The sequence below is a fragment of the Notamacropus eugenii genome, chromosome 1, assembly GCF_028372415.1.
Source record: "Notamacropus eugenii isolate mMacEug1 chromosome 1, mMacEug1.pri_v2, whole genome shotgun sequence".
NCBI classification, from domain to species: domain Eukaryota; kingdom Metazoa; phylum Chordata; class Mammalia; order Diprotodontia; family Macropodidae; genus Notamacropus; species Notamacropus eugenii.
The window spans coordinates 38,663,891-38,690,551 of record NC_092872.1 but is presented as its reverse complement, the minus strand read 5'-3'; the positions used below and the strand labels follow the sequence as shown (position 1 = coordinate 38,690,551).

Here is a 26,661-nt window from a genome sequence, read left to right as displayed (position 1 = left end):
GAGGTGGAGAGATAATGCAGAGAGGTGAGGCCTGTGATAGATTCTGAGTGAAGCAAATAAGGGTTGACAAGAGAGCAAAATCTCAGAAGGAAGATATTGTCAGTGGCTGACACCAAAAAGTATAAGTACCAATCCACTAGCAAATTTTATCCTCCTGAAGATCATTACCAAGCTTGGTAGTAACCACTCCCTGTAACCATCTGCCATTAGGCATTCACCATGAGACTGTCATAAAGGTTTTGCTCTCACTGTCTCACTGGAAGTTTGCAAAAGGAGGAGTGGGGTGGTAGGAGTGGTGGTGGTGGTGGTGGTGGAGGTTAAGGGGGATGAGATTGCTCCATCGCCCTTTATTTAGTCATCTTTTTATTACTGCTTCATCCAAAACAGTCTGAAATACTCCCACTAAGATTTCTCCCTGCCCAACAAGCTCTACATTGTCCCAATCTCCTTATAGTAATGTTTTCAGATCATAGAATTGCGGAACTCGAAGGATCCTTAAGGGATTATTTAATTTAACTGTGTCATTTTATCAATTAGGCAAATTGAAATTCAAAGACATTAAATGACTTAAAATCACATAGTTCTTAGGAGAACTGAGAACAGAACGCCTGACTGCCAACTTAGTGCTCTTTTCTCCAAACTGATTCTTCATATTGGAGTGGGGATTTCAAATAATAGTTCCCCAACTATTTCTGAAGAACAAAACTTTAACAACAATTCTTCATTTAATAAAAATTATGTGCTTATGTGGAAAATAATCTCTTCATAGGGATTTAAATGGTATGCCTAAATAATTTTTTAAGTTTCCTAGTAAATTGCTAATCCATTTGAAGCAAATAAACTCTCCTTTGATAACTGGTCACTTTACTTTCAAGTTAAAATCATAATGCCCACAGAACAAAAAATATAAATCATTTGTGATGTATATTACATACATACACACATTATATTATTGATATTATCTCTCCTCAAATCCTAACATAATGAACCTTCTTTATTTTAACTTTAAAACCAACCCAATTTGAAAAATATTATCTTAAACTAAGACTATATATATAAGTTTAGATTGGGAAAACAAAGAATCAGTGTTCATTAAAAGGGGTTGCTAGTTACCATAGTAACTTAGATTTAAATTATAAGCAAGATGATGAGAGATAAAATATCACAGTGTCTTATGCTTAAATTATATGCCAAAGTGGTAGAATGTGTGCAAATAAGAGTAGTGACAAGACTTCATACCTGTAACTACTGTTATTACAAAATGAGAGATAATCAAGGTCTTTCATTTAAAAAAAAAAATTCGTAAAAAAACCTCGCACTGTTAAAAAAAACAATTCTACCTAACAATGGGAAATAAAATATGCCAGTGTCTTTTAGTGTGTAGGGACAATTGGGATTAGGTGACTTGCCCAGACTCATATAGCTAGTAAGTGTCTGAGGCTAGATTTGAACTCAGGTTGTCCAGACTCTAGGACGCCAGTATCTTAACTAATAAATTACAAAAAGTTCCACTTAAAAGTTTAAGAAATTATAAATATTCAAATCTTTACCAATCACTTTGGCAGACCATTATCACTGTTCACACAAGGATAAGATCACTGGCACAATGTGAAATCACTTCTGTCCAAATCACACCTTCATTCCTGAACACTGTTTCATGTGCACATTTGCTTTTAATTTGTATTTACATTAGGAATTATTTACACATAAGTTTTTCTATGCAAAAAACTGATAAGATTTTTAATATCAATACTTGAAAACACATTAAACACAAAAGAATATTTGAATTCTGGCAGGAGTATCTATCTGTCCATGCCTACAATGGTATGAAAAAATTCGAGACTCGTTTATTAGAGGCTCATTTTATTAAAAATCATAGGCTACAATTTCTTGGAGTTCACCAACTTCATGAGATACAACTGTAAAGAGAAAAATTCTATTTTGAAAGCTTGAAGCAAAGTTGTAACATTTACCTGGAACTCTGGTACAGTAGGCGACTTTGTGACGGCTTTCCTCTTCTTTGTGATTGCTTTTTTAGATAGGGATTTTTTTCCTTGCAAGATTAAAAGAGAAAAGCTTCATAATGATATTTATTACACTTCATTACACTTCAAAAGCCAAGTTACACAGTGCCTTCAGAACTAAATTATAATTAAATTAGAATAGATGGATGTGGCTAAGTCAGATGAAAATGAGGGCTCAAAATGCAACTAGGTGAAAGCCATTAAACTACAACTATCTGTGTAGAACAAGTATGTTAACAATGTACGTCATGAACACAGCTATTATAATCTTCAAATGTATTGTATAATGTAAGATTTTACTATAACTTGGAAAAAAATGTACTTTGTCATTTTTAAGGATAGTTGAAAAAAGTCATACACATGACCTAAAATATTAATGTAAAAGAAAAATTAAACTTACCTGTGACACTAAATTTCTGCAGTTAGTTTCTGATAGAGATCTATTTATACTTTGGAATTTCAGTCTCTGGTTAGCATAATATAAATTCCCACAGTAGTTTTCTTCTACTACTATTAATACAAATCTAATCCCATTATCTATCTTAAAGGTAGTGTTACTGGTAGTAGGCAATGCAATGTTTTTTAGAAAATAAATACCTTCAATGTACATAGTTGTGCAATGAGAGTTTGTGGGAAAATAGACTCAAAACTAAAGGAAACTACTTCATATATGAAAACTAGTTATTAAACTCTTTAGTTTAACAAAAAAATTATATTCAGCATTTTATAAATTCAGTTATAAAAAATCATATTCAGCATTTTAAATATGAAATACCATTTGGTACACCAGTCTCTTCATTTGAATCATCAAATTTTTAAAAAATCAACAAATATAGAGAGCACACCCTACGTACAAGGCTTCATAACAGTGCCACCAGTAAAAATATAAAACATCATCACTGCCCTCCAGAAACTTACAATATTGTTTTTTGTAAGGGTCTGGATCTATGGCTTCATCAGTGTGGAATCTCCTGATGCCGATGGCTAACTCCTCTGTAACTTGTAGTCTTGAGAGTTGTCTGGGACATTGGGATATAAGTGACTAGCCTAATGTAAATTTAGTATGGGGCCAGAACCAGAACTCAAGAGGTCTGACTTTAAAGTTGTCTTTCTAAACACTTTATCATGTTACCTTTCATTACAAAGAAAAATTCATTAAAATATTTCTAAGTTCAATTTTACAGCAAAAAATTAAAACATACCCTCCCATCCCTTTCACGATATAAAAAACTTGTTTACTTCATTTTCTTGGAATGGAGGGGAAAAAAAATCACAAGTTTTTATAATGCTTCAATACAAGCCATGCTGTATAACCTGGTGTTTTCTTAAAATTTTGAAACACAGATGTTTAATTCCATTTTACATTTATATTCTATTATGTGCAAAGAGCTACCAATAAAGGCTATAAAATGAACATGATATAATCCCTACCCCCAAATTGTTTAAAAATCTAGTAGAAGTAAATGTATATGTAAAGTGCCATGAAGAGAGGTATAAATAAGGAGCCACAAGTGTTTCATAGGAGGAAGAGATGACATGTTGGGGACATCAAAAAACGTTTGCTGAAAGAGAAAGTAAATCAATTTATTTTCAGATAAGCAAGATTTCAATCCTTAAAGGTTTTCTGAGGGACAGGGAACAGTGTCAGAAAGTACAGAGAAAGTCCTGGATAGAAAGAATATCATTTGTGAAATCAGCCAAGTGTTGGGTGTATTCAGAGATCAAAGAACAGCTCAGCTTGAGTGAAACATAAGGAAATGTGGAACACAACGCTGGAAAAGTTATGGTTGTAATCATAATGGCTAGTATTTATGTAGCACCGTAAAGTTTGCAAAGCGCTTTACAAGTAACATCTATTTTTATATTTCTATAAATTAATTAGTGGGAATCCATTAATTTCTTCTATGATGGGGAGGGAATGTTGTGCTGAAGAATTTGAACATAGCTCAAAAAACAATAAGAAATGAATTAAAGATTTGAGAAAGGGGGATGGCAAATCTGAGCTCAGTTTTTAGAAGATTCACCTGGCAAATTGATGGACTGAACAGGGGAAAATAGAAGGAAGAAAATTAGGAAACTATTTCAACAGTATGGGTGGTGGCAGTAGGAACAGATGGGAAAGATAATGTAGGTGTTGTATCTACAGGGATCAGAATTTGATGAAGAGTTTTAAAAGACTGAGTCAAATATCCATACTTGGGTTGAACGGGGTACCGACCAAGCGAACTCTGTACAGCACTTAACTGAGCTAAACAAAATCTTTTACTCTTTTTCACTCTTTCAATTGAGTACAATGCATTTATACAAGTAACCTTAATTTATACAAATACCATATTACAATGTTATATTATGTTTTAAAATTCACCAAAAGTATACAAGTCCCACGTTAGATATTTCCTTTTACTAAGACTTACAAGTGCAACGTATGAGCTATTACAAACTCCAAATGTATCTCACAATAAATGGTAGAGGGTGAATACACAGGCAGCATAAGTGTTCTATACTGCCCCCTTGTGGTATTATATAATGTCTTCACCTTCAGTGATATCCCACACTCTTCCCTAAAATCATCAACATCCTATATTGCTTGAAATGATCACAGAGTCACAGATTTGGAGCTGGAAGGGATCTTAGAAAAAATTTTGCTTAACTCTCTAATTTTATAGACAAGAAGACTAATGTTGAGAAAGGCTGAGTGACTTGCCTCGGGCTCTAATATATCTTGTTCAAGTCTAGAATTATTATTAAGACAGAAATTATTCTGAACACACAAAACTCCACTACTATTCTAAGGTTTAAACTTCATGTGTATAGAAAGCATATAACTGTGAGTTTCAGGATAGGCCTGGAGAATAGAAACCCTACCCCTAACCCTTAAACTGAAGTTGTGAGTACTACAATGGATGAAACTCTAAAAACTCACCAGAATTCAAACATGCCAGAAGCTTCAAAACGCCCAACCATAAGGATGAGTCAATACGGAAACTGGAATTCTCCCAATATATCATAACTGAAACAGCACTCAAGTATTTTGGAATAAGGAAAATGATACTCCAATGTACAAACTGAGATATGAGAATCAAATGGAAGGTTAGCAAATAAGTATTTATTAAGTACCTGCTACTTAGCAGGCTCTGTGCTAAGTGTTTTGTTTGAACTTTGCAACAATCCTGCAAGGTAGGTACTATTACTTTCCAAATTTACAGATAAGGAAACTGAGGCAGACAGCGGTTAAGTAACTTGCCCACGCAGCTAGGAAAGGGTGATAGAGATGTATCTATACAGATGTATGTGTATACAAATATGTGTGTATCTACATATATAAAAATGTGTAAGTGTATACACACATGCACATATGCATATGTGCATATGTGTGTGCACAAGAACACAGCCTTGAGCAAACTGGGAAGTACAAGGACTCATTTGTCTGCCCTGCTTCCACATTCTGCCCTACAGATCTACTAAGATACCACGCCTCTGTCTTTATTCTAATGCTCCTTTCCTCCTCTACCCCACAATCAAAATTTCTATTTCCTTAACTGCCTCACTCTCAGCAATTCCATGAACAAATCTACCTCTAAATCCACCTACAGATCTATTCGTTAGGAGTCCATTGTTGGGCCAAAATGAGCACAAGCAGTGGAGATTGCTCCATACTCTGCTGCATCTCAGCCTCAGAACAAGCACTGAGGGCACAACCATCTGCCAACAAAAAGTCATGCACCAACTCTTTCTAAATGACAGAATTTCAGATACATTATGGGCATATTTGGGGGTAAGCCCTAACCCTTAAAATATACCACTCATCTGGATATCCCCCTGTAGCTTAGTCTCATGTGGCACTTTGAGACCCTTCAGACTGCTCTGCCCTTTAAATTAAACAGACAATTTAAAAAAGCTACTTACCATTCCTTCTATAATAAGGCACTAGGAATATTTTCTCCTTTATAGCAGGTGGCACTGTCATCTTCAATACACTAAGCTAAGAGCTCCTGGGCAATCTAACTAATTCCTACCCTAGCATTTACTCTATACAGTGAATTTAGCTGACAGTTTTGTTTCCTCTTTCAATCTAACTTCTATTACTATGCAATGCTCTTGTCGTTAACTTTATGCCTTAATCCAAAGACTCCTCTCTTGCCTAGACTATTTATTTTGCTAGACTACAAGAACTGCATTCCTCAAATTTCTCTCTGTCACTATCAAAACTGCTTTGTTTATGCATAGGATTTGGAGTCAGAGGACCTGGTTCCAAATCCCAGCTCTGCCACTTACTGGTGTATAATCTTGGGCAAGTATTTAAGCTCTCTGGATCTCTATTTCCTCACTGACAAAAAGAAGTGTTGTACTTAGTGACTTCTAAGATCTCTTCAAGCTCCAAATATAAGAGCCTATGAACTCTTTATCTTGACCATGTTGGTTCCCTCCTTACAGCTCTCAAGCGGTGTCTTAGGTGATCTTTTTTCACAAGAACTAAAGATCATAATTCCAAGTTTCTACATCTCAGTTCCCTGGCCCCTCCATCTTCACATACCAACCCATTCCTTCTACACACCATTCACAGCCTTTGACACATCTGACATAAGCCCACTTCATCCTTTCAACCAACTTCTCAATTCAAGACTTCAGAACAGCAAGAGATAAGCCATTCTTTTGGGCATCTTTGATGTATTTAAAATGCTCCAATTTCTTAGATCTGAGAAACTTTTAAGAAACTTAAATTAGCTTTAATAAAGCTAAGTTTTCCAATGTCTGTTGAATATTCCTGCTTCCATTTATTCTAGCTTTGTTCATGCTGTTATGTACCTAACCAAACCTTCATCTAGAATCCCTGTCCCCACTATTAAAATTCTCCTATCTTTCATGTATTCAGTAAACACTGGTTAAATTTAACAGATTATTTCCACTTACATTGATCAATATGGACATGGAACTCCCAAGGAAGCCTAAATCTATACCCGTAAAATACATGTGTATAATATATACCTTACTAGTCATTCCTTACTCAAAAAACATTTTTATTCTATTACCTACATGAGAGGATGGAGACCAGGTTTATCTTTGAACAATATCTAAAACTGTATCATACACAAGTACTTAATAAATGATTTTTAAATGATGGATGCAGAAAGTTAGAATTATAAGCTAAAATGAATTTTTCTCATTTTCCCATAGATTTCATGTCTATTCTTTTTTTTGAAGTAAGCAGTAATAATTAAGATTTGGTAATATTTTGAAATAGTTGGCTAGTAATCAGGCAAATGGGGATCTTATCTTCTATCAAAACTTGGTTTCAATATCTCATTGAAGTATGAATTCTTTAAAGTTATGCAAAAGTTCTGTCAGATTCTAACAGAGGATTCAAAGTATGGGACTTGGTAATGAGATGGCTAGGACCTAACAGAACTCATGCTCTTCTGGTAAAGTTTTTATGAATTCAGGATTACTTCTATGTTGCAATGAGGCACTTGAATTGAGCTAAAAGAAACAGAAGCTAGATTCTCCTGATTTACTGAATTAAACAGGCATTTATTTCAAAATATAACCAAATCTTAATTATCCCTAATAATGGCAGAAAAGGAATGAAATGGACAACTGAAATCTACAATTTTTAAAAAAGGTACACCAATATTCATTTTAGTTGATAGTTCTAATCTTGTGCATCACTTTTTCCCCTATAAAGGCAGAGGTAATAAGTAATAAAAACTAATTGGTATGGATTTATCTTATATTCCCTCTGCACACTTAGATGAATTGTTAACAACCAGCTAACCAGTAAATATTAACCAAACAGAAAAAAAAGGTCTTCGATAATATCAAAACAGAATAATTCATTTCTGAACAACTCACTTTATAAAATATTTTAGTTAAATGTTAGTAATTTGGATCATAGATCTTTAGCAGTAAGAATTCGAGAGATAATCTGTTTTCAATGTAAGATAAATGTATACACCTTGCTTAAAAAGCAGCAACTTTAGTTAGGTGACAGAATAAATATAATTCCATATATGAAAAGTTTTAATATACAGAACTACCTTAGAAACATGTAATACAAAGGTGAAATTCATGTTTTTGACTTACAGCTTCCCAAACTAGCTGATAGAACATCTTGGAAGTACAACTCTTTCATTTTTTCAAAACAGTACACCAGCTTACCAGATTTGTGCTTCTTGTGTTTAGCTTTCTTTTTGATGATAAATAACTTGTTCTGGATCTCAGGTTTGTAAGACTTGAATGTAAGAGAATGAAGACCTTCACGTTTTCTCTGTAAATTTTCATTTAAAACATCTTTCAATTTCTTTTTTTTCTTTTTCTTCTTTTTTGCCCGTATTTTACTAAGTTTGAGTTTTTTATGATTCTGCAGTGAATGTTCTAATATGATATCTCTTGTAACTTTATGGCAGCTCACGTCTAGATTATCACTATGACTTCCATTTACATGTACTTGGCAAGTTTTAAGGGCATTCTCTTTTAATGGACTAGGCTCAGTTTTTACTATGGAAGCCTCACCATATTTATCCCTGTTTTCTATAACCCTCACTTCACCTGGGCTGAGAGGTTCCCCAAAGCCTGTAACTTCCCCTGGACTACTTGGTTTCTCAAAATTTTCTTTACAGCATCCCATTTTTTTACTTTCACAAGGCCTGTGAATTTTAATTTCACAGTTATTTTTTATTTCTTTTTCCATGGAGATGCCATGATTATCCAAATGGATTTTAGCTGGGCAGCAAACAGTTTCCATACTGATCTGTTCTCTTCTGGAGGCAGAGGGCAATTCTTCTCTGCTACCACACCTGTGTTCTCCATTGCTTTTGCTAGCATATTCACCCTTTAATTTCTCAAGTTTAATCCGAGGTACTCTTTGTATTTTAATAGGTGGAACTGGAAATTCAGGTGCCTGAAAGGGTCTCTGTTTGTAAATGCGTACATCTGCCCCACAAAACTGTGGGAAATGTACATAAGCATTCTCTAGGTAATCATAGCCAAGGATCACTTCCCTACATTCATGGATAGGCTGTCCCAGTACAGCATCTTGAACTTCTTTTTGTGTTTCATACACAAAGTCACAGAGGCCCTTCAGTAACCAAACTTTCTGGTAAAACGGGAGTTCATGAAATGGTTTATCCTCTAAAGGGTTCACTTCTCCAAGTACTTTAAAAAACTGAGGGCACAATCCAAGTTTCTCAGCACAGCCATCAGGATTCTCAGTCTGTCCAACAACAGTGTACCACTGCTGTACTTTCTGCCTCAGTGCTGCTTCCCAAGTTCTATAAGGCAGAGTGGGTCTCCTATGTAAGGTAGGTCTGCGATGAGGAGGACTTAACAAAGAAGTCATTATTTTTGACAAGAAAGCATTACACTGAGGCATAAGAAGACAACGTTCCAACTCATAAAAGACTATTTCAGGCAAGTTTAGAATGTGTTGGGCTAAACAAAGGAAATGCCCTATAGCTGGAATTTCCCACATAGTCTCCATGCAGGTTGGAGCAGCCTGAGCCAGAAGTTTTCTTTCCCATTCTTCTATTTCTTTTTGACTAGCTTCTTCTGCTTCTTTTCTTTCTTGATCCCGTATCCTACAGAAAAATTTTAAAAATTAGAAAAATAGGTGAATAGTTATGGAAAAGAACTCCACAAAATACAAAATTTAAATATAAATGCTACTTAATGTCTGTTTTGGAGGGAAAAAAAAAAGACCAATGTCTTTAATAACCACAGAAACTCCATTCACTAGGTAACATGCCCTGGTACTTTCTAAGGATGTCCACTTCCTCACTAAAACCATAAAAATGGTTGTTTAATAAAGTTGGCTAGCCCAAATATTAAAAATAAATGTAACATTCAATTTAGCAAACATTTACTAAGCATCCACCACATGGCAAGGAACCAACAATACTTTGATTGAGTGCTATTTTTCTGATAAGGTTAATAGGCTGTTATCTAATGGTTCAACCACTGTATAATGACAGACATACTTATTAAATGAGATAGTCCCAATTTTGGACTATATGAACATTTGCCTGTCAATGAAAAATTTGAGAAGAAGGGAGCCTAGTAGTACCAGATCTTAAACTATACTATAAGGCTGAAATCATCTAAACAATCTGGTACTGAACAGTGGAACAGATTAGGTAAATAATATATAGAAGCAAACGATCAAAGTAACCTACTGTTGAATAAACTCAAAGATGCTAGCTATTGGGACACGAACTTGCTACGTCAGTAAATATTTAAGTATCTACTATATTCCAGGTACACATTCCAATCTGACAGAATCTAGGCACTGATCAACATCTGAAGCCGTATATACCAGAATGAACTCAAAATGTCTACATAAATGGTGACATAAGCAAATTAGTGAAACATGGAAGAAACAAACTACCAATCAGATCTGAATAGGAGAAAAGTTTATGACCAAAAAAGAGACAGGGAAGCTCAAAGGAAATCAAATGAGTAAATGTGATTACATAATTTTTTTTTGTACAAATAAAATTAATGCAACTAAAAAATGAGAAGAAAAATAGAAAACTGGGGGAAAAACCTTTGTGGCAAGTTCCTGTGATAAAGACCTCATTTCTAAAGAGCCATTCTCCAATTGATAAATGGTCAAAGAATATGAATTCGCAATTTTCAGAGGAAATCAAAGCTCTCAATAGTCATATTTTAAATTTGCTCTAAATCACCAATATAGAAACGCAAATTAAAACAACTCTGAGGTACCACCTCACACTGGCTCTGATGACAAAAAAAATGAAAATGGCATGTCGAAAGGGATTTGGGAAAACAGGAATACTAACTCACCGTTTGTGGAGCTATGAACTAGTGCAACCATTCTAGAAAGCAATTTGGAACTATGCTCAAAAAGTTATTGAACTATACATACCCCTTGACCCAGTGCTACTGCTACTAGGTCTATAGTCCAAAGAGGTCAAAGAGAGGAAAAAGACTCATGCATAAAAACATTTATAGCAGTTCTTTTTGTGGCAGAAAAGAATTGGAAACTAAGAGGATGCCCAGCAGTTGTAGAATGACTAAACAAGTTATGGCACATGAATGCTACGGCATGCAACTGTGTAATAATCAACTCTTAAAAAAAAAATCAACTTTGAAAGACAGATCTATTGATCAATGGCCACACAAAATTCCAAAGGGCTCAGAATCAACATGCTTTCTACCTCCAGACAGAGAGATGGTAGATTCAGAGTGCAGACTGAAACATGTTTTCTTCTATTCTTACTTTGTTATTAACTGGGGGTTGGTGGGGTGAGGGAACAAGGCAATGCAGAAGTGTGTTTCACAGGACTATGTATATTTGATATGGGTTATGTTTTTCTTGCTTTCCCAACGTGTGAGGTATGAGGCAGGTAGAGATTTTGAAACTGAAAATAAAATAAAATTGAGTTTAAAAAAAGAGTGAGGTGAGTAGAACCAGGAGAACAATTTATATAAGAACAACAGCACTAGAAAGAAAAACAGCTTTGAAAAATTTAAGAACTTTGATCCAAGCAGCAACCAGCCATGTCCTGTGAAGAGACATGATGATGTCACCTACCTCCTGATAGAAAAGGCATAAGCACAAGCTGCAGAGACATACACTTTTGGACACTGGCATTACTTGAAATTGTTTTGCTTGACAATGCTCATTTCTAACAGTTTCCTCCCCTTTCTCTTAGTTAATGGAGGTGGGGTATCAAGGAAAGAGGGCTAAGTTAGCAAAATGATTTTAAAAAAAAAGAGGGCCACCAAAAATTTTTTTTTTTAATGTGCTGATGAGAAGAACAGACAAGTAGGACACTTCTGAAAGTAATGTGTAGTTCAAACAATACTTAAAGTGCCTGTGTGCCAGGCACTGTGCTAAGAGCTGGGGATATAAAAAAAGGCAAAAGAGAATCCATGCTGTCAAGGAGCTAACGGAGGAAACAATGTGCAAATGTATGTGTGTGTACACACACACATACATTACACACAGAGCAAACTATATACAGGATAAATAGGAACTAATTAACAGAGCGAAGGTGCTAGAATTAAAAGGGATTGGGGAAGGTTTCCAATAAAAGGAATTTCTGTTGGGCCTTAAAGGAAGCCAGGGAGGTCAGTAATTGGAGCAGAGGAGCAGAGGAAAGAGCATTCCGGGTATAGGTAACAGCCAGAGAAAATGTCTGGAGCAGAAGAAGGAGGGTCTTGTTTTTGGAATGGCCAGGATCCTAGTGTCACTGAATCAAAGACTACATGCAGGGTAGTAAGGTATCAGAAGACTGGAAAGATAGGAAGGGACAGGGTTATAAAGGACTATGAATGCCATATAGAGCATTTTGTATTTGCTCCTGGAGGTCACAGAAAGCCACTGGAGTTTATTGAATAGGTGGGCAACACAGATTAGAACTATCCTTTTGGAAAATCGTATTAGTGGATGAACAGAGGATAGAATCAAGTGGAGAAGAGCTCTGAGGGAGGCAGATTCAACAGCAGGCTATTATAATAACCCAGGTGTATGGTGATGAGGGTCTGCACTAAGGTGCTAGCAATATTAGAGGAGAGAAAGCGTATTTGAGAAATGCTGAAGAGGTCAAATGGACAGGCCTTTGCAACAAACTGGATATGGAGGGTAAGAGATAGTGAGGAATCCAGGATGATGCCTAGGTTTTGCAAGCCTGAGGAACTGGAAGGATGGTGTTTACAGTAACAGAGAAGGAAGGGGAGGGGTAGGGTTTAGGGAGAAAGATAATGAGCTCTGCTTTGGACATGAGGAGTTTAAGATATTTACTGGACATTCAGTTTGAGATGTCTGAAAGGCAATTGGAGATGTGAGACTGGTGAGAGAGTTTTGGGTCAGGATAGGTAGACTTCAGAGTTATCAGCATATAGATGGTAATCAAACCCATGGGAACTGATGAGATCATCAAGTGAAGCAGTATAGGAGAAAAGGGCCCAGAACAATAGTATGAAATGGAAATTCATCATTTCATATAAAATACTATTTTTGTGTTTTGCTTTATGTATGGAAATCTTTTCTTTTTAAATTTGTGGAATTAAGGTCAGAATTAAAAAATCAAGATTAAGAAAATATAAATGTCCCCAATTGATAAATGGTCAAAGGATATGAACAGGCAATTTTCAGAGGAAGAAATTAAAGATATCTATAGTCATATGAAGAAATGCTCTAAATCACTTTTGATTAGAGAGATGCAAATCAAAACAACTCTGAGGTACCACATCACACCTATCAGATTGGCAAACATGACAGAACAAGAAAACGATAAATGTGGGAGAGGTGGAACACTAATTCATTGTTGATGGAGCTGTGAGCTCATCCAACCATTCTGGAGAGCAATTTGGAACTACACCCAAAGGGCTACAAAAATGCATACCCTTTGACCCAGCAATACCACTTCTAGGACTGTATCCCCAAGAGATCATAAAAATGAGAAAGGGTCCCAAAAGTACAGCACTCTTTGTAGTTGCCAAAAACTGGAAGTCAAGAGGATGCCCATCAATTGGGGAATGGCTGAATAAATTATGGTATATGAATGTAATGGAGTACTATTGTGCCATAAGAAACGATGAACAAGAAGACTTCAGAGAGGCCTGGAAGGGTTTATATGATGTGATGCTGAGTGAAAGGAGCAGAACCAGGAGAACTTTGTGCACAGCAACGACCACAGTGTGTGAGGATTTTTTCTGGTAGACTTAGAACTTCGTAATAACGCAAGAACTTAAAAAAAAAAAAATCCCAATGGTTTTCTAAGGCAAAAATGCCTTCCACACTCAGAGAAAGAACTATGGGATTCATCCACAGAATGCAGCAGATCATGTTTGTGTGTGTGCGTGTGTTTGTGTATTATGTTTTGATTTGTTATATGACTTCTTCCATTTATTTTAGTTCGTCTACATAGCATGACTATCGTGGAAACATATTCAATAGCAAAGTATATGCAGATTCTATATAATATTGTATGCCGTCTTGGGGAGGGTGGGGGGTCAAAATCTAAATTTTATGGTAGTGATTGTAGAACATTAAAAAAAATTAAATTAAAAAAAAAGAATATAAATGCTTGTTAACCAACTTATAAAATCCTAAAGGAAAAGCAAAAGCCAGTTTAGCTACAGACACAGGCCAAATTCAGACTTACGTGCCTATCTTTCACTCTGTACTCTAACGCCTTGTTCCCAGACAACCCACAGGAAAAAAGGAACAGCTAAATTTTTCCTCTCCTATACGTTTTCATCAATTTTCAGCCTATAGGAACACAACTACCTGAAGCTCCAATCTCTCATTTTCTCATCTTTGTCTTTCTCAACCTTACTCCATCCCATTCTAACTCTTCCCTCAAAAATTTCTGTCCCACTATGCCCAAAGGGCAATCAAACTGTGTATACCCTTTGAGCTGGCAATATCATACTAGATCTGTATCTCAGACATCATAATAAATGGAAAAAGACTTACATGTACAAAAACATCTAAAGCAGTTTTTTTTTGGTGGTAGGGAAAATTGGAAATCGAGGGAACGCCCATCAATTGAAGAATGGCTGAACAAACTGTGGTATGTGATGGAATACTATTTGATGAGCAGGATACTCTCAGAAAATCCTAGACTTATATAAGCTGATGCAAAGTGAAATGTACTGTGTCCAAAGTAACAGCAATACAGTAAAATGATCAATGGTGAATGACTTAGCTATCCTCAGCAATACAATGATCCAAGATGACTCTAAAGAACTTATAATGAAAAATGCTATCCATTCCACATGACAAATATTGAAATGTTTTACATGACTATACATGTATAACTTCTGTCGAATTGCTTGCCTCCTCAATAGGGGATTGGGGGAGAGAGGAAGGGAGAAAATTTGGAACTCAGAATTTTAAAAACAAATGTTAAAAATTGTTTTTACATATATAATTGGGGAAAAACAAAATACTAAATAACAAAACAAAACAAAACAAAACTTGTCTTCTGCATCCTCTTCCAGTCATGAAAAATTAAAGTGGTCCTTTTCTTTGTCAAAGCTAACACCTGTTTATTTGTGCCCTTGATCCCATGTCCTTTCTCTCATGTTCAATCTCTCCAGGCTCTTGCCCCTCTCTCTGCCAACATAGTTAGGTCTCCTCTATCTTAAAAAACAAAAACACACAGATATACGTAGGACATCATAGCAATAAATCTTCACTTTGCCATCTCCTAAAACTATAATTCTATATATTGTCTCTCCTTTAGCGCTAAACTTGAGAGTATGCTGTATTCACTGCATCTACTTATTTACCACCTCAATACTTTTAATGTAGGTTTTATCTTACCATTCTTGGCACTGGTCTCTCTAAGGTGACCAATAACTTGCAGACAACAGCTTCTTTCTTGTCTTCTTTCAATTCTGTAGTCATTACTTAAGTGCCTATCGTGTGCAAGACTCTATACTAGGCTTGAGTAATACAAAGACAAAGTGGGGGAAAAAAAATTCCTGCCCTCAAGGAGCTTACAAATTCCAAAAGGAGATAAAGGCCCAGGGATGACAACACTTGATAAGTGAATACCAGATACTTTGAAGAGGAAAGGAGCACAAATTTGTGGGACCAGGAATGGCTGAACCTTGAAGGGGAGTCTAAAGAGTCAAAAGTGAGAAGTCAAAGTAAGGTTCATCAGAAGCCTGGGGGACAACCTGTGTAAAAGCACAGAGAGAGTAAACAGAATTCTGAGTTCAGGTTAACAGTAAGTAGGTCATTTTAGCTTTGAAACAGAGAGCATGAAGCAAAATAATATGAAATTAGCCTGAAAAGATAGGCTAGATTCAGATTACTAAAGGTTTTAAATGCCAAACAAAGAAGTTTGCATTTTATCCTAGTGACAAAAGGAAATACAAGAGATTTAGGCACAGGCCTTTGGAAGATTTTTTTTCAGTTGTGTGGAGGATGACTTACAGATAAGAGAAACTAGAAGTTCCAAGTCCAGGCAAGGCAGTGGTCATGAGTAGAGAGAAGAGGATAAATTAATTCAAGAGATGCTGGGGAAGTATAACTGATGAGAAATGTCAATTGACTGGATATGAGATATGGGGGTAATAAAGGAAGAGTAAAAGAAGTTACAAACCTGGGTGGCTGAAAAGATGTGTGGTGCCCTGAAAAGAAACCAGACTTGAATTCAGGTCTTCCCGACTCTAAGCTGTCTCAACCATACCTATCTGCTGAATGAATGTTCAAAGTTATGATCCCGCATCCCTAAGTGTACAACTCTGGATCACAAAAGATCAAATTATGTTCAGACATTCATTACTACACTGCATTTCAAAAAAAAAAAAATCTGTACTGTAATTAATTCTGAGTTCACCAGAATTTGACAGGAAGAAGAGAGTGGGCTGGACTGCCCTTGGGAAATTATTCAGTGACTTTAATGACTCTAACTGCTTCCTTAACAGAAAGACCCATCTTTTTTTTTTTTTTTAAACAATAATCTATTTCTGGGGATAACTAAATGGCCCTGAGTCCACGAATACCAGAGTCTCCAAAAAATTAAAGTTGAGGGTCACCTAGAGGACAATGAAGAGGACATGGTGGGCATGTTCAGTATATCACATCACCAACTGCGTAAGAGAAGCAAAGAAAAGGATGTTATCAAAGAAACTGAAGTCCAGAAAAGGTGGGCTGCTGGTGAAGTAGTGAGCATGAGATAGAATTAATTGATAATCCGCATGCTCTATTGAAATCCAGAACAACAGATGTCCCCAGGGGACTTTCTGAGTGTTCTGTAGAAAATCTGAGAAGGTATGGATGGATTGTGATCTCTAGCACCAGAAGAAGGACCTACTTTGATGAGATCATAAATCCATCAAAGTATGAAGGTAACACCCCAAAATAAAATCAACTTTAATGCTCCACTCCCCATGGAAATTTAGTCAATTGAAACTTTAGGATTTCTGTGTAACATTACGATCTAGAGGAAGCTATGTCGCACAGTGGATCCCTGGACTTGAAGTAATGAAGACCTTACATGAGAGTCCCCACCTGCATCCCTCTCTTGCTCTTAGCTCAGATACGACCCTGGCCAAGTCACTCAACCTCTGTCTGCCTTGGTTTCCTCAACCATAAAATAGAACTCATAACAGTACCTACCTCCCAGGGCTGCTGTGAGAATCAAATGAGATAGTATTTGTAAAGCACTTAGCACAGCAATAATAGGCACTATAAAAATGTTATTCCCTTCCCTTAACTATATGAACCTAAATTTCTAAAATAGATAAATTCGTTATTCACTTTACAAAGTTCTTTTCACTAATAAAGCAATCCTCCCCTAATAAAAGTTTATAAAAATTTCATCTATATTTTTCAGAAGATACATACTTTCTGGTATTGACAGTTTTGGGGGGAGTATGGAGGTGGAGGTTATTTGGTATAGACCTGTGATTATATCAATGTAATGCAAGTGAGAAAATTTGACAATGCAGATCAGCAATAGTTCTGCAATTCATTTTCTCAGAGAATTGCCTAGCTGACTGAAAGGTTACATGATTGCCCAAGGTTGCACAGTAACTATGTATCAGAGATAGAGCTTAAACCCAAAAGTACTCCTGATAACTTGTAATGGCTTCTTTAATACCCTAAGTTTGGAGGAAAGTTTTAAAATGCTAAATAAATGAAAAATTTTCATATATGCTTATGAAACTTACATGTTTCCCTTAAATATGTCATGGTATCTATTATATTGTAAACAGTAGCCACAAAAAGAGGGAAAAAATGTATGATTTTTCATATAGCAATTTTATCCTATAACACTTAATGAGACAGTATTTGTAAAGCATTTAGCGTAGTGCCTGGCAATGGTAGGCACCATAAAAATGTTATTCCCTTCCTTTAACTATATGAACCTAAATTTCTAAAATAAGATTAAATTAAGGAATTATTACTGAAATTACTAACCTATTACTGAAACTATAGCTTTTATAATTAATATTAATTCATCCTTTAAAGCTTTATATTGCTTTTCTCAGATTCCTATATTTGGACATCTGTTAGTGTTAATGGAAACCAAGAGAAAATTTATCAACATTTAAGTGGCAGTAAATTTCAAAGTGCTCAAAACATTAATATGTAAGAATGATTTGCAGGTTTTCTACACATTAGAAAATCTTTTTCTTTGTATTGAATCATCAAATTATTTGAAAATTTAGGGGAAAAAATGGCTCAGAGAAACTATTCTTCCCTTGACTATCAGAAAGAAAAAGTAAATTCTTGTTGAGAAAAAGAATCTCAAGGTTGAGCTGTAAACTTCAAAAAACAAAGCAAGTCTGATTCACAATCACGTGAACAAGATAAAATTTACAAACCACCTTTTAATAGCATAAGCAGCTCCCTGTGGCATCAACATCTTTAAATAGCCTGAAATCAAGGAAATTCATCTCCCAGGAAGTCAGGAAATGTCACTTTTGGTCTCAGCCCTGGAATGACTGGAGTGGTAACCTGTTAGGCTTTTTCACTTCCTTATCTATACAGACCTGGTAAACTCTAGAGATCCCAACAGCTTTAATATTCTAAAAATTGTGCAAAACTGTTTCATTTAAAAAAGTCTATTCTATCCAGAAACACAAGCTAGAAAGCCTGATAACACTATGAAATTCAGTTAGTTTATGGTTTTTTATTTTTGGGTTATGAATAAAATGACTTTGAAATTTTAGATGCTCTATCGCTATATGAACTTCTTTTTGCTGGTCCATTTCAAGTATACATTCCAATGAGAATAAATCTGGGTATAACACTATGATCTGGGCTCAGAACTTTGGGGTGGGTATAGCTATCATAGAAGTATGTATCTAATTCTTCAAAAAGAGAATTAACTAAAAATTTGAACATATATTCACCTAAGAATTTATTTTTCTATTTACCTTTTCTCTTCTTTTGCTCTTAGCTGTTCTTCCTGTCTCAAAACTTGAACCATTATAGACTCAAAAACTCCACTTGTCAAGCCTGCCAAACTTCGAGGTGTAGAGCGACGCCTTGTGGATGTACATGCTGCTCCTTTCTCCTCCTCTAATCCATAATAACCTCTGGATGTAACTGCTATTGTAGTCTTTTCTCTCAAGTGCCTGGCAAAGAGAAATTTAGTTAGTTCACAAGAGGACACCTCTAAGGTTAACAAACCTTCAACACCCTCTCTCTTCCTCATCACACAACTACATATTAAAAATAAAACCCTTCCAAATTAACAGCTTAGAAAGAATTCAGTTAAAACATAAACACAGATAGGACTCTCATCTTCCCTGTGTAAAGTTTCTAACCTTCTTCAGTTCTGCCAAGATATCACAAATCAAATCCTACCTCTTTTTTTTTTTTTTGAAATATACTTCAACTTTAAGGTTCAAGTTAGGATGACCTCAATGAAAATTTAGTTTTCTTCAACTTTCTAAAATCAAACAAGACATCATTTCTTTAACAGTCAGAAATATTTCTCAAGTCTATCACGTTTCTCAACATGTATGCATAAAAGGATATAAAATTACATACATTACTAGCACTAAAACAGGAAAATTCAAATATAAACTTTTTCAAAGAAATTATAAACAAATTAAACTCTACAAATATGTAAAATATAGTATTATGAATAAAATTACCTGCCTAATTTATAAAAATAAGAGCCAAATGTGAAGAAATAGCCTAATTTTCTCCTATGTCACCATAAACGCCTTCTTGATAGATTTCTGATGGATGCACTGGAACCCTAATCTAATTCTAGAAGTAGTCTTATTTTATTGACAGTTCCTTTATCTATTCTAAAAAATGTTAGTTTTATGGTAAATTTTAAAGTTAGACTGAATTTGTGTCTATGTAACATCTCACTACAAATTAAGCAGATGTTACTGGACACTGAGATTTGAGGAAAAACACAGTATTTCTGACTGGTAGACTCAAGAATATTAGAAATTCCCCCCCCCCCAAAAAATCTGTTTTGTTTTTTCCTTAAATGATCTATTCTACTTGGTTAATGTATATTATCGTTTCTGGAGTTTTTTTCTTTTTTCACTTAATTTTTTTCAAATATTTGATTTTTTCCAATTACATGTAAAAAAATTCTTAACATTTCTTAAAAAAAAATTGTGTTCCAAATTCTCTCCCTCTGTCCCTCCCATTGAGAAGGCAAATAATTTGATATATGTTATACATATGCAGTCAAGCAAAGCATTCCCAGGAATATTAGTCATATTGTAAAAGAAAACAGACTAAAGAAAAAAGTTTAAAAAAAGTATGCTTCAATCTGCTATCAGACTCTATAAGTTCTTTCTCTGGAGGTGAATAGCATTTTTCACCATGAGTCCTTCATAATTGTCTAAGATCACTGTATTCCTCACAGTAGACCATTGTACAATATTGCTTGTTAATACATACAGAGTTTACTCTGGTTTTGCTCACTTCCCTTTGCTATCAGTTCATGTAAGTCTTTCTAGGTTGTTGCTGAAAGCATCCTGCTCATCATATTAAAAAATAGCATAATAGTGTGCCATCAATATCACATATCACAACTTTTCAACCATTCCCCAATTGATGGGCATCACCTTAATTTCCAATTCTTTGCCACCACAAAAGAGTTACTATAGATATTTTTGTATCTATAGGTTTCTGTAGTCTTTTCATTGGCTATTTCTGAACCAGCAAAGTCTATGTTCTAAGAGAAGCATTCCAAATGAGTAGAACAAAATTTCCATAATTTAAAATACAAAATAATTTTCTTTATTTCTCATAAAGGTCAATTTGTATAAAATTAATTTCATCTTCACTAAAACAAGACCAATTCATCTTAGAAAAACTTTCTCTACTCTTGTCCACAGTGGCACTATGCCAAAACTTACAGAGGAACTTCGTGACAGCAATTTCACCAATAAAAGGGTCTCAAAGCATGTACACTACAAACAAAGAATTTTCTTTTTAAAAAATTCTAACATTAACAAATGTCAACTAAAATGAGTATTCCCATATTCATCATAGAACTGAAAAAGCCTGTTATACAAGAAACTAAAAATCTCCATTATGTACAGTTTGCTTTTTTTTAATGATATAATAAATTCAACATATAACTTTTAAAGTTGTTCTGTTTGTCTGTGATGCCTTCTGGTCTTCCTTTTTTTTCTTTCATCTAGAAACACAAGCTTGAAACCATGATAAGATTCTGAAATTCCTCTATTCAATGCTTTCTTTCATCTATGGTTTGTTAAAAAACAAAACAAAACAAAACAAAAACAAGAATAATGAAACGAATTCAAGAATTGTTCCTTTCCGGCAAGTTACTGGGCACCTCCAGATTTTTAGGGAACAGTCTGTTATTAATATATAATAAAATTTTAAAAAGCTTTTCTATTCAGAGAAATAAGATCCAATGATCTCATTTCTACTTTGCCTTAGAATTTCACTCAATAAAGTGAATTGCTTCATTGCTATGTGATTTTCTCAACTAGGTTTTTTAATAAATCAGTCCTAAATGGTTTTTGTTTTACATTTTTTAAAAAAAGATGACGCAATGACTCTCCCCTTTTAACAAATGACTTTCCTTCTTTTTTCTTAACAATCCAATTCCTAATTCCTCTCTCCTTCACTATCCCCAATGAATTAAAAACAAAAATAAAATCTCAAATATGCACAAAGCAAATAAATTCCTATATTTTACTGTTTGAAAAAATCTCATTCTGCAACAATCTAGAAGTGTTAGAATTACTGTGTTAAATTTAATGTTTTCTTTAAAAAGCTATTCATAGTATCCATACATTCCTGTGTTTTTGCTCTTTATTTAAGAGATATTCACATTTGTCAAGTCCATAATAACAAAAGGAAGCTAAAAAAAAAAAAAAAGGAAAAAGGGCTTAGAGGAATTCTACATTTGGTAAGAATACTTCCAAAGCCACAGAAGGCAGGAAAATCAGGAATTAATATAGTCAATACTATTTCCTCACCCATTTTCTAAATTATGTACCGGAGGGAGAGGTGGGGGCTGGGGTGTGTGTGAAACCGTTGTTTTACCAGATGAGGGACCCTCAGGTGGAACCCTATTTGCTGTTATACTAACTGGTGTGGTTTGGTACTGTGGACTTTCATTCAACAATCATCAAGGACTTATTATACTAATGCACACTGTAGAACTTTTCAAGATGTTGTACTGTTATAAAGGGAGAAAGCACACAAAGCAGGAGGAACAAAAGTTCACTTATAAAGCTTAATTTTGCAGGAAACAAATGACATGGGAAAATTTCTGTGTACCATTATCAATCCTCCTTGCCCCAATAATAATGTTTAAAAAAGAGGACACATGTCAAAATGACAATCATATTTTACAATTAAGTCAAATGACATCTTGATTGTATTAGTATTTAAAACGGAACATTTTTACTCCCAGGCAAAGAACAAACTATAATTTATGTTCCTAAGCAAGAAATAACTAAGCATCCTCCTTGAACAGTGATTGTTTAATAAAGGCTGATCTGAATAACACAGGATGTTCTCTACAATTCCATTTTTAATATTACTAACTATTTTGATGAAAGTTAAATATTCAGCAGACTGAGTTACTTGATTCAGGTAACCTAATGGTTTTGTCACTCATAAAATTAATCCCTCAAATGTTCCTTGTATCTATACATATTTATTCCGACTAGAATTAAATTAGAATAAGAAACAACAATCCAACAGTCATTACATTAGAGAATAAGGAAATGGTAGTTGGTTGAGAGTACTGATAATGTTACTGTCACAGGACTATGCTCCAAATTTGCATTTAAAAGCCACTTGTCTAATAATCAAATGTAGTCCCTGTCAGACATACATGCAAAAACCCAAAGATCAGGTACCAAATCTGCAATCTCCATTTTAATAAACAGCAAACTTGACATTTTAAAACTACTAAAAAATCTAAAGATAACTAAGCATTTCTAAACCTAATCCCATACAATCCAATGTGAAAGGTGAAATTTTTTAGCTAATCAAAACAATCCTACTCTTGCCCGGTGCTTTTTGCATGATGCTCTACCTACTCTTACTTTAATTTTTTGTTTCTTGTTATATGCTGCAACTGGATATTTAATGAGTTCTTTATCAACAATGATCTTTATTTGTAACATAATTTCTATACAAATAACTTTTATTTTGATAATCACTCAATATTCACATTCCCAGAATCACAAGTTTTTAATAAGTTGGAAAAAGCATTAAAGTACATGCTTATATTTTTGTTATCCATTAAAATGATTTTGTCTGTACTAGTTTAGATTAGTTTAATAGTACAGGAAAAATGGAGAGTTGGTGACTATAGGACAGCAAAACAACAGTTGCCAAATTTCATCCTGCCCCTTTAATCTTGCTAAATGAAACAATATACTGAGATACTATACATGGACCTGGATTGGCAACTGCGTCTATAATAGGACCGTAGACTTAATATTGAAATAGACATTAGAAATCACCTAGTCCAATCCCCTTATTTTACAGATGAAAAAACAGAAGCCCTGGTTGGTTTAGTGACTTGTCCAAGGACACACAAGTATTAAATGGTAGAGCACATATTCAGGTCCCATGATCCCAAAGTCAGGATTCTTTCCTATTATACCACTAGTCTACACTGGAACTTGAAAGGAATGTGCACAACCTAAGTAAAACAGTAGAATGAGCACAGGAAAAGGCAGCTCCAACGCAAAGCAAAGAAGTTCAAAAGAGACAGATTTAGCCTTAGCCCAAGAATTTTTGCTAACTGGATGCAGCTGGAGGTCTGAATTCTATAAGAGCTGAAAACAGCCACTACAACTATGAACCAAAAAAGAGCTGAAACTCTAACTCTGCAGGGAAGAGGCTAAATAGCAGCTAAAATTCAGCACAGCACCTGTAAATAACCAGCAAATGGAGTATTGAAGAAATAATAGCTTAGCAGAGCATGTAACTCCATGACATTACCAGATCAACAGATGACATAAGCAGTAAACAGCAATGCTGAGTGCAGGGAAAATTCTAGGTATATGAATTTTCCAGGCTACAGATGTTCTCTCTCTTACCAATGCTGTGGAAATCTGAGAATGAATAGGTGGCATAGGGGGTGGGGTGTCACAGAGGTATTTTCCATACCATTTATTTATTTTGCTACTTTATTAAAGTTAAATATTAAATTGAAGGTTACAGATTATAAAAAAAAAAGTGTCCAAATGAAGAAGACTACAAGAGCAATCAGGGAAATCATCATAGCAGATACAGTTTTAAAAAAGGAGTGACTGAGTGTTTAACATGACAGTTAAGAAGGATGAACACTGAAAAAAAAAAGTCACTGAATTTGGCAAAGAGGTCAGTGACCATCTTCAAATGAGCAATTTTTAGTAAGTAATTATAACCATATTAGAAGAGCAGCAAAAGGACAAGAACAACTCATACCAACCCAAGCCCACACTGTAGGAAACATTCCCTTTCTACACACTCCCTGGCTACATAGGAGGAACAAGTGGGAGAGGCACGTGCCCAGCAACAACACTCCTTGGAGAGTATGAGCTTCATTCTAAGTCTGCCACCTACTAGTACCACAGAACAATCTTCCACCACCTGCTGCTCTCCCTACTCTGAATAATAAATCAGCAGCCACACAGAAGCACACTATCATCAACTCTATCCTATCCATGTCCCTCTCCAATTGTGCCAATCTCTTCCACTAAGCCCTCTACGATTCCCATAACATAGTAAACAAATATCCTTTGTTTTGGACTTCTTTTCTTTTTCTTACGCTCCATCTATCAGTCTTCATTGACCTGAGGACATTACATGCCTGGCCATCTTCTCAAGCATATGCAGTACATTCATTCACACCCCACTCCCCAACAAACATAGGTCCTTATGCTCCATCTAGGAGGAGTCAGGTTACTCCTTGCATAACACTGCCACTTGCATACTCCCTATTTACCATCAACCAGCAAACTCTTCTCCTTTGAAGTTCATGGTATCAAAATTTTCTATCCAATTCAGTTCACAGTAGTTGTTGTGTATCAGCACCAAGTCGTTCTCAGAGGTCAACACTTAGCTTACCATCTTCTTAACTTCTGCTCTTCTATGAGGGTATTTCAATATCCTTACCGATGTGTCCACAAACTTCCTGAACTCCCAATTCCTCGGTTTCCTTAAATCCTATAACCTACTCCTTTATGCCACACTTTATTCACACATAAAGATGGTCACACTCTGGACACCACATCACAAGTGTTGCACTTCCTTAATCAGGAACCCTGACATTCATCTACTGACAATACTTTCCTCTCCTATCTTTCCATCTCTCCCCTATGCCTCTTCCCTCCTGAATCAATTCTTCAGCCAGAGACCTCTAATCCCTCCACCCTTCAATAGTTTAAGGACCTAAGCTACATCATTTTCTTCCCTTTCCTATTAGCCAATCAACTGTATGCTGACCTCTACTCTCATATATTGCACCCCTTTCTCCTGATACTCATCTCCTGCCAAACCTCAGCCCTGAATTAACTTGCACTTCTTCTGATCCTACTGACATGCTACTAAATGGAGCTGTATAAAGTCCTACAACTGTGCATATTGCATTCACTACAAATTAACATCATCCGACTTTAACTGAGTCCAAGATGTAGGAAAATAATCCCTTTATTCTTCCCTTGATTCCCTCTCTCACTTCTCACAGACACTATTCTAAACTTTCTTTTTCTAAATGAGGATTTTACTCTTACTGTAGTGACAAAACTGGTTCCATTTTGACATGAGCTCCTTCTTCCTCTCAAAAGCCCCTGAAATCACCACCCCCACTCCTTTCAACAAGGTGGAAGCCCTTGATCTTGTCAAGGTAAACCATTTCATATATGCTTTGATGTGTCCCCTTCTCATCTCCAATAGATTATAACCTCAATCATTCCTTTTCCCCACTCTTCTCATCTTTAATCTCTTCCTCTTGAATCATCATTCTCGCCTTACATCTACTATTTGTTTCCCTAAAACCTTCAAACATTCTGAAGTCTCTTTCATTCTTAAAAATCCTTCATTAGACCCTACCAGACCCTTCAATCTATTATTCTGTATCTTTGACCCCTTTCTCAGCCAAACTCCTGAGCAAAGGCACTCTTCTACCTCTTCTCCTCTCAGCCTTCAACTCTTACTAGCTCGCTTCCAATCTCATCTTTCAATTAAAACTATTCTTTCCCTTACCAATGATCTCTTAAGTAATAAACCAAATGGTCTTTGTTTTAAGTCCTCATTCATTGTCATTTTCTCTCCCTTGCATCTGACACTGACAATCTTTTCTTTTCCTGTATACTCTCTCCTCTTGGGGTTTTCATGACACTACTTTTCTTGGTTTTCTTTCTACCTGTTTGACTCCTCATTCTAAGTCTCATTTGCTGGGTCTTCATCCACACCATGGGGAATTCTTCAAGCCTCTATCCTAGGCCCTCTTCTTCCTCTTAGTAATCTCATTAGTTGCCATGGGTTTATTACCTTAATTACAATGACTCACAGATCTATACCAGCATCAGTCTCTCCCCTGAGCTTGAAGTATCTCTGCATCTCTGGTCATGTCTTTGGACATATCAAATGGTGAATCCCAAAAACATTTCAAAATCAATGTAACTAAAACTGAATTCCTTACCTTTACCTCTAATCCAAACCTCTTCCAAATTTCTCCAGTTTCCC

At 35.4% G+C, this 26,661-nt stretch overlaps 1 protein-coding gene across 2 annotated transcripts in view; it reads right to left on the bottom strand.

Annotated features, from left to right (window-relative positions):
• BRD10 (bromodomain containing 10) overlaps positions 1-26,661 on the bottom strand; it is a 79,108-nt gene that overhangs the window by 33,325 nt on the left and 19,122 nt on the right. The window contains exons 2-4 of one of the 2 annotated variants that reach the window (XM_072596963.1): positions 18,891-19,091; positions 8,181-9,598; positions 1,974-2,053 (exon numbers count right to left, since the gene is read on the bottom strand). In XM_072596963.1, the coding sequence (XP_072453064.1) occupies positions 1,974-2,053; positions 8,181-9,598; positions 18,891-19,091 (1,699 nt within the window). The remainder of the gene's footprint in view (positions 1-1,973; positions 2,054-8,180; positions 9,599-18,890; positions 19,092-26,661) is intronic. The other variant, XM_072596972.1, reaches the window with a different exon arrangement.